We start from the raw sequence: 14,682 nt of genomic DNA, 5'->3' as shown, positions 1-14,682 counted from the left end.
GCACTTTTCACTGTTGAGGGCAAGGGTTCAATTCCTGGTCAGGGAACTAAGATCCCACAAGCCGAGTGGCCAAAAAAGAAAAGTTCCCCATAGCTTTACTCTAAAAATATTTTTATTAATAGATATTAAATAAGGTACAGAAGGAAAAGGAGCTGGTGTTAGGTTCTGATTGTTATGTCCCCTGCTCTTCACCCTAGCTCTTCCCGTGTCTTGCCTATTTTTTTGGGCATTTTCTTAGCATGAGGATCTTCCAGCTCCTTAGCCTTGTAATAGTGGGGCGCCACTTCGAGAAGCCAACTGCTCTCAATCTCCAATACCTGCAGGAAGAGAGAAAAAAAATCAGCAAGATTCTCTTTTGTAACCTAGATTCTGAGATGTGTGTGATTTTTTTTTTTTTTTTTTTAATGTGTGTGATTTTTAAAAAGCTTCTCTTCTTTCCCCTTTGACTGCATGGCAAGGGAAATGGTTATCTGGCTCTAATACTCTAGACCCCAACACTCTGTTATATGTTGTTCAAGAGCACAAGTAAGCTAACCTAAACAAAAGCCTGAACCTAGACTAAAATACCCGCAGGACAAAGGCCACACCTGCTTTGTTCACCATTATCACTGCAGCCCCTGAAGCACTGAGACAATGCATTCAGCACTTGGTGAATGAACAGATCTTAGTGGATGCTGAGACAGCTGTTAGAATGGATGCCTTTCTATCTTATCCTCTATCTTATCCTACCTTAAACCAAGTTGCTTTCCTCTTTCTCTGCCAGTCCCAGCAACCTGAACCTGGGTTTTTCGCATGCCAGAATACCATCTCCCACACAACCCACCTACCTGGGCAGGCCAAGGTGCCCTCACCTGTCTCATGAACTCTTTGGTGGTCAAGACAAGTTCATGGTAGAGCAGCCAGCGTGGCTGTTCCTCAAAGAGGGAAGAATTGGGATGAATGAACACCGTCTGCTGCTGTTTCACTGTGCGGTAGCCGCTGCGAGTCAACCGTGCTGTGTGGTAGAAGTAGCCAGCAGTGATGGCCTGGAAGCAGGCAGGAAAGGAAGTCAATGGGAACGGCTGGCATCCAGGGACCCTCGGCACTCTACCTTTTTAGTGCAGGCTGTGGGAGAACTGGAGGAAGGTAAGGACCTCCAGTGCCCCAGGAAGAAAGCACAAGGGGAACCCACCTTCCACAGGGAAAGGGGCATGTTCGCAGGTCGCTGGCCCCAGACAAGCTTGCTCCTCAGGAGATAATGGGTGGACAGCAGGAGACTAGACTAAGGAAATGCTGACCTTTCGGACACGGATGTAGTCCCCTTGGCAGGAACTGAGACCAACTTCCACACGTTCCAAGAGCCCCTCCAGCTGCTCCCGCACATCCCGGGCTCGGCGCATGGATCTGAACTGAACAAAGTTCTCATAGCACCACTGGGAAGAGTAACCACTCTCAGCCCACTGTGAAGCAAGAGGGAGGGAAAAAGGGGGTATTAAGTTTATACAGCAGGACCAGAGTCCCCTGTGCCCTCCTCATTCCCATTTACCCAAACCCAGGGACCTGTGTGTAAACATTCAGCAGAACCAGGTGGTCCCCACCAGGGAGGAAGAAGTTGACCCGAGCGTTGTCAGCATGGACGACCTTGTCCTTAGGTCGGTAGAAGATGGAGTTGTTGACGGAGAGCATGGCAGCCACTGTCAGGATCTCCTCTGAACAGCTGTACCTGGGGCAGGAAGGGAGAAACACAAGAGCTCAAAGCAAGACACAGAGGAACAGACACGGTGAAGAGGAAAGGGACTGCGGCGTGATGGATGTCCTCACGTGGGGGCTGCAGGCTGGGCTGATGGCTACAAATCAGAGAGTAGACTGCTTTTGGTGGCAGGGGCAGCAGGATGGGGGTCCAGGAGGTGAGGTCAGGTTGTAGATAAAACAGTAACAGGAGACGTGCAGGGAGGCAGGGGCAGGAAAATGTTATGAGGGTTCTGTAGTAAGAAGGTGTGCATTCTGTTTATAATAGCCAGGACATGGAAGCAACCTAGATGCCCATCAGCAGATGAATGGATAAGGAAGCTGTGGTACATATACACCATGGAATATTACTCAGCCGTTAAAAAGAATTCATTTGAACCAGTTCTAATGAGATGGATGAAACTGGAGCCCATTATACAGAGTGAAGTAAGCCAGAAAGATAAAGAACATTACAGCATACTAACACATATATATGGAATTTAGAAAGATGGTAACGACAACCCTATATGCAAAACAGAAAAAGAGACACAGAAGTACAGAACAGACTTTTGAACTCTGTGGGAGAAGGTGAGGGTGAGATGTTGCGAAAGAACAGCATGTATATTATCTATGGTGAAACAGGTCACCAGCCCAGGTGGGATGCATGAGACAAGTGCTCGAGCCTGGTGCACTGGGAAGACCCAGAGGAATCGGGTGGAGAGGGAGGTGGGAGGGGGGATCGGGATGGGGAATACGTGTAACTCTATTGATGATTCATGTCAATGTATGACAAAACCCACTGAAAAAATAAATAAATTAATTAATTAATTAAAAAAAAAAGAAGGTGTGCATTATAGCAGTTCCTTTAAGTTCATGTAACGACCTTTAACTTCAACCACAGCCAAGGGATGGCATTAAAACGTGATCTCCCCCCCACCAAAAAAAACAAAAAAAAAGTGATCCCCCCAGAGCTGCATCATAGTCTGAAATCGTAGGAGAATCTACTACTCTCTAGTAGATTACTAGAGAGTAAGCCTCCAAGCCAGCCCTCCCTCAGCACTCCTCACAGGTAAAGTCTTCCACTTTTGTTCATGCCCCCAAATTTTCTACATTCTTGGCTATCTCATCCATTTGATATCATAACCAAAGACAGGACGGTGTCTTACTGACCACTGTGGACCTCAAAAGGGCAATAAGAGTTATCCAACAACTTGTTATTGGTTAAAGAATAATGTGGTGGGGAGAAAAAGGAAGCTCACAAAGATGGCCCCAGAGACAGAAGCAGGCATGGCCAGTGTGTGTGCCAGGGGCCCGGCCGAGTCAAGGACTTACTTCTCAGAGGCCAGGATCATTTTAGACAGCATGGGGTCCACAGGCAGCTCTGCCATCTTTCGACCAGACTAAGGAGAGGAAAGAGAGTTGAGGCCACTCCTCCCTCGGGTGTCCCTCCGCCCCTCGAGGGGTCACCCCAACCTTCCTCCCACCCCAGCCCACTGCCCTCCCACCTCACCGTGGTGAGCTCCCCAAGGTGGTTGAGGGCTCCTAGCGCATACAGCTGCTCCAGAGCCAGCAGCAGGGTCTCGTAGGGTGGGGGGTCCAGGAAATCAAAGTGCATTAGGTCATGGATCCCTGGAGAAGGATGGGCAGAGTTAGGACAGAGTCCTTCGCGTGACCACTGATGGCAGTCCCACCCTCCCCTCTCAGAGGACTGGGGAGCCCAGTCACCTAAGCTCTTGAGCAGCAACACAACATTGCCCAGGCTGGTCCTCTGAATCTCGGGCACCGTGGTTTCCTCCAGCTCGTGCTGGTAAGCCCAGGCGGTATACAGGCGGAAGCACTTCCCCGCAGCCACCCGACCCGCCCGGCCAGCTCGCTGATTGGCAGAGGCCTGGAAAGAAAGGATCGTTTGTCAGGCCCATTGACAGTCTGGTGATGGAAAAGAGAAAGGGTGGTATTTCTGCAAGAAATCTTGGGGGTGTGGGTGTAGACCGCTAACCCCCCTGCTCTGAGCCGTCCCCACTGCTTCTGAGCTGGCCTGTTCTCCCCCTCACCCCATGGAGACCCCTCTCTGGCCCAGGCCCACCTTGCTGCAGGGTGTGACAGTGAGCGATTCCATGCCCGTGCGGGGGTTGTAGCTCTTCTGCTTACAGAACCCTGGATCCAGCACGTAAATGATGCCCTCAATGGTGAGCGAGGTCTCGGCGATATTGGTTGCCACAACCACCTGAAAGAAAGGATGTGGGGTTACCCAGAAACTCCACCCACCTAGTTACACAGAAAAAGTGATTTCTGGAAGATAAGGAGTGGATGAACAGGGACAAAGGAGCAGGAGCGGAAGCAATCTGTGGCCAAGGTCAAGAGGGGACCAGGCTAGCCGAAAGGGGAGAGAGACGTGGGGATAAGCAGGGCATAACAAGGAAAGGAAAGGAAGAGGGTTCAGGATTTTTTTCAGAGATGGGAGTTGAGGGTGTTAGGCTCCTGCCCCATCCTTCCCATGGTTGCTTTCATAATCACCTTCATATGTTAGGTCCTAAAATAAACCCCCTAATGAGTCTCACTGCTCTACTCCTGCCCCTGGTTACGCAGCATCCAGAATGGTCCTTTTAAAATGTGAGCCTCTTACATCATTCCCTGCATCCTTCAGTGGTTCCCATCCTACCTGACAATCACAGCCAAGCTCTTTTAGGCCCCGAGTTCTCCAGCCCCTGGCGACCCTTCCGATCTCATCTCTGAGTACCAGGGCTCCTGGCTCCACCCCTGCCTTCACACCCATCCTCCGCGTGCGCTATTCCCTCCACTTGGCGCACTCTTCTTCTGGGTCAGATGTCAGGCTGGCACCCTCCCGTGCCTGGCTGAGACTCCAGCTTCACTCTCACCTCATCAGACAAGGGGTGTCCCTACACCCTAAGGAAAATACCTTCCTGTCATTCCTCCCCACCACCACCTGCGACTCCCCTGGATGCACACTGTATCTCTTCAGATCCTTTGTCACAAATTGACATTATGTACTTACGTGTTATTTCCTAACCTTTGTTAGTCTAAACTCCCTGAGGCTAGAGACTTTGCTTAGTTCATCACTGTATCCTCATCCCTTAGAACACTTCCTGGAAAGTGGGAGGAGCTCTGTAAATATTTGTGGAAAGTTACATCTTTGCTCACAATCCTTTGATGACCACTCACTGGTCCAAAGTCCACACTCTTCCTCCTGCCATCAAAGGCTCTCTCTAACCGCCATCCCAAGTTGTTTTCCGTCGGTCTCCCCTTACTTTGCCATGTGAGCCTTCCACTAAGCCTGCTAGATTACTCTGACCTCAAACACCCCTTAGGCCTTCCTCTGATACTCCCCCAGCATCTTCCTTAAAGGTCCAGTTCAAATCCTGCCTCCTGGCACACCCAGACCCCCCCTTTTCATTGCATCTCTGCCACACTCACTTTCTGGACCATGCGTTTGACTATCTCTGTCTCTGCCATTGTCACCCTCTCACTCCAGCACCAGCAGTGAGGGGCTGGCTGACTGCCACCCAGCCTCGCAGCTGTGCCCAGGACACACCTTGCGCAGGGCATGCACATTCTTTCCTTTTCACTTCTAATTGCATGAACCATAGGGGATGATGAATGTGGGCTTCTCCAACTGACCTTCCGTGCCCCCGGGGGCGTGGGCTGGAAGATCCGCGCCTGCATGTCGGAAGGCAGGTTGGCATAGATGGGCAGCACCAGGAGCTCCCGGATCTTGGAGCCCAGGCGGCGGCAGCGATCCTGGAGCATCTCGCAAGCAGCCTCAATCTCCTCCTGGATTTGGATAGGGAGAGCAGCACGGGACCCAGAGTCACGCAGGGCCGACCCGCCAGCCCAGTCTTCCCCGGGATATGTACACCAGCCCTCCCCCACATCGCACCTGTCCTGTGAGGAACACCAGGATGTCCCCGGGGGGCTGAGTCACATGGATCTGCAGCACGGACACCACACAGGCCTCCAGGTAGTCTGCCTCCGGAGCCTGGTCAGGAGGACGCGGGGTCACAGGAGGGCCACCTGCTCCAGCAAACCCCTTCCTCTCCTCCAGCTTGACATACACTTTATCCTGGTTCCCCTCAGGACTCTCATCCCATCCTTCCCTCCAAGGACAATCTCCTCCAAAGCTCTGCTGCCTTCACACTTAAGCCCACCCTCCCTGAGGGGGCACCTTGGTGTAGAAGATGTCAACTGGAAACCTGCGTCCAGGGATTCGGAAGATGGGGGCGTCATCGAAGAAGGTGGAAAAGCGGGCCGTGTCCAGTGTGGCTGAAGCCACCAGGACCTTGAGCTCAGGTCGGAACCGCGCAACATCCTTGATCAACCCAAAGAGAATGTCTGTGTGCAAGGTCCGTTCGTGGGCTTCATCCACCATCACCACACTGGGGAAGGAATGGGGGCAGCAGTGAGCTGGCGGTGCAGGACACTGGGGCCCCCAGAGGAGAGAAACAGAAGAAAGCAAAGAGCCAAAGGGTGAATGTGGGAGGAGGGAGCTCCAAGGAGAGGCTAGTCATCCCAGTTAAGACAGACAACAGAAAGTTAGAGGAGGGGGCTTGTGAGTCTACAGCATCTCCCAGCCTGGGCAGACATCAGCACCCACGATTTAACCCTAACTCTCTGGGCCCATCTCAGTTCTAGGACGGTTAAAACCATAAAGAGTCATGAACCGGTGGATAAGTCAGAAGAGAAGACAATGGCCAAACTGGCTGTTGGAAGTGAGAAAACAGGGTGGAAAGGAAAAGAGAGAAAGGCCAGCGATGAAAGGATATGATAAAGAAAGGTGCCTAAGGTCAGGAGAGCAGCAGACCGGAGGGAGGCGAGGGTGGGCGGCTCCCCTTCCCATGGGAGCTGGGGGACCTGTGCGGACCTGTAACTCGCAAGGTCAGGCTCAGAAAGGAATTCCCGGAGAAGCATCCCATCCGTCATGTAGCGCAGGACGGTTCGCTCTGAGGTGCAGTCCTCGAAGCGGATGCTGTAGCCGACCTGTCAAGGGGTCCGGGAGTCATGGACAGTTTGGCTGGCGCTCTCGGGAGGGAGGGCCAGGGGCTAAGGGCGAGCACCTAGACCGGTGGGGGGCAGGGGGAGCCTGTGGGCAGTGGGGGTGAATCCCAGATCTGAGGGGCTCCCCGCAACCCTCAGTCCCCACAGGTCTCACCTCATTGCCAAGCTTCACACCCATCTCCCGGGCCACTCGGGCAGCCACGCTCATGGCTGCCACTCTCCGGGGCTGGGTACAGGCGATCTTCATACCCTTCTTTGTGTAACCCTGCATGACAAGAAGAAAGAGGAGGCTCTCCCTTTGCTAAATATGCAATTCAGAGAAGCTGGAAATGCAGGCCAGGGCAGCAGGAACGGAAGAACAGACAGAAGCTGAAAACCAGACAAGGATCAACAGATAGGATGGCAGACCTGGAGCTCCCAAAAGGTCCTCACCCAGAACTGGCAGTTCCAGCCTGCTGGGTCATCAGGTTTGAGGCTCTGCGAGAGGTAAGCTGGAAAAAGACTGACAGGCTAGGTAGACTCCAAAGCAAGGGGAACAAAGGCAGGCACAAAAACAGGCAAAGTCTTTTCATTCCTCATTCCCTGGCCCTGCAGAGGCCAGGCTGGTGGAGTGCGGGGTCCATGTTCACACCCACGTGCCGTCTATCCATCTACACCTCCTTCCAATGTGAAGGCACAGAACGCTTCCCAGGCATGGACCCCATGGCAGGAAGTGAGACCGGAAATGTGAAAAGGGTGTGGTCCGCCCTTTCAAGAACCTCACCACTTAGCAGAAAAGACTAAAGGAGCGAGATGAAAAGGGAAAGCGATGACATAAAACCCCACGAAAAGGAGCTGCCAGGACAGCGCTGGTCAGTGGCAACTAAGGGCGTGGCTGCCGTACCTCCTCAAAGAGGTACTGCGGGATCTGGGTGGTCTTGCCCGAGCCCGTCTCGCCTTCGATGATGAGGACTTGATGATTAGCAATAGCAGCCAGGAGCTCCTCTCGGAATGGGAACACGGGAAGGCTGCGGCGGACGGCCTGGATGGACTCCTTCTGCTGGGCCTGAGTGGGGGCGGGCGGGGCTGACGGCTCCTAAGGAGGGGGTAGAAGGCCATGAGTATCAGGGCCGGCGCCAGCCTCCTCAGGATGTCCCAGCGCCCTCCACCCTCACCTCATCGCCCTGGAGCTGAGTGGCCCGGACAAACTCAATGGTCTCCTCCTCCTCCAGCACCAGCTGATACTTGGGCTCCTGGGAGGCAGCATCTCGGGCCCCAAACTTCAGGGATGCTGCCCCGAGCCGGGCCTCCTCCCAGCGCCGCTGCTCCTCCCCAGGGGCACCGGACTCCTCCTCCACTAGATCCACCGCGCGTGCAGGCTACGGAGACAGGGGGATGTGGAGACAGAGCTGCCCTCTCTGCCCAGTGCCCCCTCCCCAGCCGAGACCCGCGCCCACAGAGAAAGGCAACACAAGGGGGGGGCCCCGCCAAGCCGCCGCCCTAGTCCCTGAAGCCTTCCCTCCCCTCCGCTCGGGCACCCGGGCTGAAGCGGCGACCCTCTCGCCTCACCTGTCCTCGGGTCTCCTCGGGCATGTGGTAGCGATTGGTGGCCTCCAGCTTCTCCTGCTCCCCAGCCGCCCGGTACTCCCGGGCGAGATCCCGCACGCGCCGCTTGTACCTGAGCTCCCGGCGCTCGTGTCGGCTCAGCTCCACGTCCCCGAAGAGGAACTCCTCGTCCGCCAGCTCAGCCTCCAGGTCCTCAAGCTTCTCTCGCTCCCGCTTGGCCAGGTATTCCCGGCGGGATTTCTTCCTCAGCTCAGGGACCTGGGTCAGGACAGGGCAGTCAGCGCCTCCTCTCACTGGAAGAGTGACCCCTTTCCCCTGTCCCCCTAAGAGGGACAACCTCCTGGGCAGGCCGACCCGGGGACCTAAAGATGTGTCCTCCACCGTCCTTCCCTTCTCACGGAACAACCTGACTAATGAGGAGCCCAACGTAGGGCCCACACGCTGCCTTCCAGCAGCTCGGACGGTCCTTCCAGGCAGCCTCACCATCTTTGCCAACATCGATTCACCAGGATAATTATGTGTGTGTTTTATATTCAACCCTTGCTGTTTTATTCGACTCAGAGAAAAGGGGGATAACATGATGGCTGATGCCATGATGTGGAGGCAGAGGTCTCAAACTGAAAACGACTGAGACAATCAGAAACCACCAGGTCCCCTCCCCTTTGGGGCCCTGAGTGTATCGGGTTGACCAAAAAGTTCATTAGGGTTTTTCTGCAACATCTTATGGAAAAAAACTCGAATGAACTTTTTGGCCAACTTGATACTTAATTTCTTGGTTTTTTGTTCCATGATATACTAAAATGGAGTTTATGCTCATGACTTGATCTGAGTACCACAATCGAATTCTCCTTCAGCCTGACAGGCACACCACCCCCACCACGGGATGTACACACCACCACCCAAGAGGCGCTGCTGCTACAGATGTTTAATCTGAGTCTGAGCAAGCTGTAAGACCCAATTTCCACTTTAAAGTAAGCACTGGGACAGAACTTAACACCACAAGATAAGGATCAGATAAATCCAAAATGTAGGACACGGTGTACAAGATGAGACAGAAAGAAAGAGAGAAAGGGAAAATGAAACAAACTGAAGAGACCTTACACTCAAATGCAATGCATGAAAAGCAACTGGATTTCAGTTTGGAAAAAGCAGTTATTAAAGACATTTTGGGATAACTAAGAAAATTTCATTGTGGGCAGATTCTTAGCTGATACAGGAGAATCATCTTCTTGGGCATGACAGTGGCACTGTGTGAGGTCTTCAGGCGCCAGGTGCATGCTGATGGGATAAGATGCCGCAATGTCTAAAACTTTCATATGGTTCAAAACGGACCAAAAAAGCTGCCATTTACACAAACATTGAAAATACTGCACATGGTATTAGCAATTTTTTAATCCAAACAGTCTGGATGGATGTTGTTATGCTATTCTTTCAACTTTTCCTATTTGTGAAAATTATGAAAATTTTCATAATTGAAAAAAGGAAAGAAAAGTTCTAGAAAGTAAAAATACTACATCAGCACCAAGAGACATCTCAGAAGTCTCTGGCTACAGTCACTTTCTGCGATGTGACCTGAGATGGATATGTCAGGGGAGACCTGATGGCCACCAGGGCATTGTTAAGACACCAAGAGCCTCGAAAGTCTTTGGGGAAATCTAAATGTGACTTACATGGGAAGACCAGGGCTTCAGAAAACTGCAACCCTACCAAGGCTACCCCCATAACAAGTCCAGTTCATGAATCATAAGGGTTCAGTCCCTGTGCAGTGAGAAGACCAACTCTGAAAATCAGTGGGTGATCACAAGGCCTGAGGGGGTCAGGGTGGGATGGGGTGTGTGGGGGAGCTAGGAAATGGAGGGATTAGATGGGAGAAGGTATCTGGAGATGGTGTGCACAAGCTCCACAGTCAGCACATCCCTGGGCAGTATGACCCTGCCCCACCCCTGTCCTCCAGCCAGCCCCTTGACCTTCCAGCTGCCTTTTGAGTACATCTCTTTAAGTCTCAGGAACAGGGAAAATCTATACTTCCCTCACTAACATACAGTCTTCTCGGGAGCCATTATGGGGGGTCCCGCCTGTGACGAGGTCATGAAGAAAATACCAGGCAGGCAAGGCCGTCCGGGACCCCATCCAGGACGAGGTCACGAGGAAAATACCTGACAGGCAAGGCCGTCTAGGATAAGGGACCCTCCAGGTTGGCCTCGGCCTCTACCCTACCCTATATCCTCCCCTCTTTTCTGCTGTTGTTCTTATTTGCCCTGCTGCAGATTCTTGTGTTGCCTGCCGAGAGCTCTCCTGCTCCTCTTTCACTGAATAAAGACCAACTTAAAAGATAATTAATAAATCTCTTGGATGCTGGTACCCTATGAAGGGGCCAGGGATGAAGGAAATGCTTCAATTCAAACCCTTTTGCTGGCATTCTGGCTTGTTTGATAAATGTGTGCTCTCATTGCACAAAATGCTCATGATTGTTCTAAACATCCTAAGTACAGTACGCTAACAAAAGAAACTATTAAGCATAGGCCCCTTCGCGGGGTGAGAAAAGCTCCACAAATATTATAGCCACAAATGTGCCTAATAGAAAATAGTTTAGACAGAGATTAGCAGGCGACTTCTTGCAGGTAATTAACTTTTAGACTAAGAGCCTGTTTTGTGCCATATCTGCTGTTTTTGAAATCCTTTGCATTTCTGTTCTGTAAAAAATGTAATCCTATCTAGTTCCCTTGGAGATGACACCTAATAGAAAGAAAATAGACTAACCACAAATAAGACAGGGTCAGCTACTGAAGTTGCTTAAAGTTGCACCAGGTGCAAGCCATAAATTGTCAACAGGCCTGAAAGCCAAAAGATATTATACATAGAGATTAACCATAAAAAAGGCCCTAATAGGCACAGAGCCCTTTGGGGGGTGAGGAAGCCCTATTAGAGAATACAAAAAATATTGTTTTAAAAGTGGTTATTAGATCAATGTTTGATTGATGTTAATGTGCTGAGGTTGTGCAGTGGAAACTATTGTTAATATAGTTAAAGATATAGTAAAATAAGAGTTTAGCCCTAGTATAAAAACAATAAGATAATTGTTAATTTTAACCAGGAGCACTAAATGGGTGCTGCCTCACCAGAGCCAGAGTCTTTGTGTGTTAAACTTTTTAGATAAATTTAGCTGAGAATTTCTGCAAAAAGACTGACTTTATGTTAACAAGATTGTATTTTTATTATGTTACAACTTGCTGTACCATGAGACTGCCAACCTTCTGTTTTCTGCTAACCTCAAGGCCAGAAGATCATGTACAAAAAATTTATGGGAAAAGACTCACATAAACAAAAAATATACAGAGCACACCTGGTTTCGTGAAGGACAAGCTGATATAATGTTAAACTAAGTCTGTATGCTTATCTGCCCCTTAGAAATGTACCAACTTAGGGTATAAAGGTTATGGTGAAAAATAAAGCAACTGCCAGACTCTGCTGCATATTCCTGGTCTGGTCTCTTTCTTTCTTTCTCTCTCTCTCTCCCTAGCAGACTTAGCCCTATCAAGGCCGGTCCTACGTGTCTCTCTCTCGCCGACGCCGTTCATCCTGAGGGTTCCCCTGGATCCTGCTGGGGCTGGACCCCGGCACAGTCTGATCTGATCCTAAGGGGTCAGATCAGACTGACTTCCCACTACAATTTATGTCCACCCTTAGCTGGCTCCTCAACCAGAGACCCAACACCCTCCACCTCAGCAGCCCCACCACACTTCCTCTGCATCTTTCCTCCCTAGCCCTAACCATTCCATCAGGAAGTCTTTCCCTTTGTCTTCCTGAGCACGGGGACTCACCATGGCCTTCCGGTCTTCCTCAGCCATCTTGAGGCGTTTCTGAGCCTCTTCATAAGCCTAGGAGAAGAAGGCAAGAGTGGTCAAAGTCCCCACGCCCACAGCCATTCCTGTCTAGCATCACAAGGATCATTCAGATGTTCCCTAGCATAAAGAAATGTCCCCCCTTCCCTGAGGAATCTCTGTGGTTACAGGTTCAGCAGAGAGCCACCTTAGCCCAAAGACCCAAAGAGATGACCAGACTACTGGAGGCGGCCCCTTGTCTTCCCAGAGATCACTCTCTGCGGTCACACCCAACCTCAGACCGGATCCAGGGGTCTGCCTGGGGACTGATGGAACGTGCTGCTCCTACGCACCTTCTTGTCTGACCGCTCCAGAACGTTGCGAGTCCGATCCTTGTCCCGCTGCCGAACCCGCTCGGCAAACGCATCGCGTTCCTCCAGGTCCTGAAGGCGCTCTCGCTCTGTCCGCTCCCACTCATCCTCCGACTCTGGCTTTTCCGTCTGCTCTTTCTTCTCCCTGCAGCCCAGCCCGGAGGATTAACTGAGGGCACTCAGAGCTTTACTGTCCCATCACCCACCTGCCCCATCCTCTCGCCCCCTACTTCTGACTTACCCTGTCTTCCTCTTTCCTTTCTCAGAAACTTGTTCCTCCTCCTCTTCTTCCTCTTCCTCCTCACGTTTCTTCCTCAGGTGTTTCCGTTTTTTCCGCTTCTTCTGGACACTGCTCCCGCCCCTGCCCACAGTCTCCCCGCTGCTCTCCTCACTGTCCTCCAACAACATATAAGAGCGGTTCTTTTCCAGCAGGGCTCGGGCTTCTCGCTCAGCTGCCCGAGCTGGCTTTTCCACCACTGCCTTCCGTGGGACCTGTCAGGAGAGAGAGGAGAAGACAGGGGATGTGAGCAACTCCTGATCTCTGCCCACCTACTCGGCCCTGTTCCTAATTTAAGGAGTAACTGATCTTAAGCCAGCTGTCATTCTCTCTCTTCCCCAAGGCTTCACACCATGTCCATCAGCCCGAATGGGTCTCTCAGCTCCTAAGCCATGCACCCTCTGCTAGGTACTAGGGATATAGGGATAAAGAAAAAACTTCCTGCCCTCACGGAGTTTGCATTCTCACACCCAATTCTCAACTGCTCAGCCTCTGTTCTCCCCAATGACTAAGTCACTCCTACCCAAGGACTGGACAAGGATTGTCCAGATTGTTTTGCAGAGCCCTGTCACAGGCCAGCACTGTACCAGCCTCCAGAGATACCCTGGTGAATGGATTAACACAGAGCTCCTACCCTCACATCAAGTACATTCTAACCTCATCTTTCACCAAGTGCATATGGGACAGCCACACCAGGTTATCTGCCATTCTCTGAACAAGTTCAACACTTTCAGTCTTAATGTATAATTTCTGAGCTCTTGTTCTGCAGGGTACAATTAGATAGTATGACTACAAAGACAAAAAACACAGTCTTGTCTTCCAGGAGCTCACCATTACACCTTTACTCTTCCCCTTTCTCTACCCAACAAATTCCAGAAAATCTCTGGGCCTGCTTTTCTTGATCACAGCTACGCCACTTCTACCCTCCCTCAACACTGCCCTCACATCTCTTCTATAGCCTCACTCTTCCAAGGGTGGGCAACACCCAGCATCACCCGGAAACTTATTAGATTTGTTAGAAATGAAGAAACGAAAAAACCATCCCAGACCTACCGAATCGGAATCCTCATTTTAACAAAAGCCGTGGATGAATCCTAAACCTGTTTGAGAAACACTGCTCTATAGACCCTTAAGCCCTCCTCAATCTTCTCCACGGAAGTGGTCGTCCAGCCCGAAAGTGGTCACTGCTTGCAAACTGAGCTTAATTCTCCATTAGACAGTTAGCCCAAGTGAGCCCAAACTCTGTTGGACAAGTAACCTGGGGGCCCCTCCCCTGCTCCACCCACTCTCCCGCCGCTCCCACGCCGGGTCCCGCCTCTCCCAGTACCTTGTTCCAGAGTCTCAGGGCGAAGTCCCGGGCCGGCCCACTGAGGTCCAGGGTATCGGTGTCTCGCAAGCGCTGCACGAACTCCTCTGCCGAGGCACAGCGCTGCGCGGTACCGATCAGGAATTGGGCCACGTGCCGCTCGCTCAGTCCCAGCACCGAGTGCAGTTCGTCTTGCACCCAACGCTCCAGCCCCGCCGGTGTCGCCATGGCGACACACGCTCCCTATTCCGGGCCCTGAAAGTGTCTCCAGCTGCCACGTCGGCGGCCGGGCGGGTCGGAGGCCTAGAGCTCCAGGATGGAGCCTCTGCTCCGGAATGGAGCTGCCTTAGAACCTAGGGGCTCGGTTTCCGATAGCCCATAGCAATCTTCCCGGACCGCTGAGGCCGGAAGTAGCTGCTCTTTTCCGGCCTACGCACTACGGTGGCCGAGCGAGTTCAAATCTCGCGGAATTGTACGCGAACCTCGGAATAAAACATTCTCATTTCTTCCCCTACTGAATTTCTCTGTCGCCCTCTGTTGGTCATTCTTGAGTATTCAGTTCAGTTCAGTTCAGTTGAGTCGCTCAGTCGTGTCCGACTCTTTGCGACCCCATGAATAGCAGCACGCCAGGCTTCTCTATCCATC

The 14,682-nt window shown here is 51.8% G+C and overlaps 1 protein-coding gene and 1 long non-coding RNA gene across 2 annotated transcripts; one reads left to right on the top strand and one right to left on the bottom strand.

Moving 5' to 3' along the window:
- Positions 1-94: 94 nt before the first annotated feature.
- On the bottom strand, positions 95-14,457 carry DHX16 (DEAH-box helicase 16). Its single transcript, XM_043450437.1, has 20 exons — positions 14,059-14,457; positions 12,696-12,946; positions 12,437-12,599; positions 12,084-12,140; positions 8,266-8,520; positions 7,872-8,075; positions 7,601-7,792; positions 6,872-6,982; positions 6,584-6,699; positions 5,888-6,098; positions 5,603-5,701; positions 5,344-5,496; positions 3,791-3,931; positions 3,433-3,595; positions 3,218-3,336; positions 3,040-3,107; positions 1,540-1,702; positions 1,278-1,439; positions 852-1,025; positions 95-317 (listed from the first exon to the last, which is right to left on the bottom strand). Exons 1-20 carry the CDS (start codon positions 14,263-14,265, stop codon positions 189-191), a joined length of 3,138 nt encoding a protein of 1,045 aa, XP_043306372.1. The 5' UTR covers positions 14,266-14,457; the 3' UTR covers positions 95-188.
- LOC122429790 lies at positions 1,842-2,653 on the top strand. The gene is made up of 2 exons (XR_006266138.1): positions 1,842-1,974; positions 2,552-2,653. It is a non-coding gene; the product is annotated as an uncharacterized LOC122429790 (long non-coding RNA).
- Positions 14,458-14,682: the final 225 nt, after the last annotated feature.

Source organism: Cervus canadensis, chromosome 28, assembly GCF_019320065.1.
Source record: "Cervus canadensis isolate Bull #8, Minnesota chromosome 28, ASM1932006v1, whole genome shotgun sequence".
In the NCBI taxonomy this organism is placed as follows: domain Eukaryota; kingdom Metazoa; phylum Chordata; class Mammalia; order Artiodactyla; family Cervidae; genus Cervus; species Cervus canadensis.
The sequence above is the reverse complement of the archived record's forward strand: the minus strand, read 5'-3'. Positions and strand labels throughout refer to the sequence as shown.

Coding starts and splice junctions, on each gene's coding strand:
- DHX16 (XM_043450437.1), bottom strand. CDS start 14,265: ATGGCGACACCGGCGGGGCTGGAGCGTTGGGTGCAAGACGAACTGCAC. Junction 12,600..12,695: donor AAAGGAAAGAGGAAGACAGG/GTAAGTCAGAAG, acceptor GCTGGGCTGCAG/GGAGAAGAAAGAGCAGACGG. Junction 7,793..7,871: donor CTCAGCTCCAGGGCGATGAG/GTGAGGGTGGAG, acceptor CCCCCTCCTTAG/GAGCCGTCAGCCCCGCCCGC.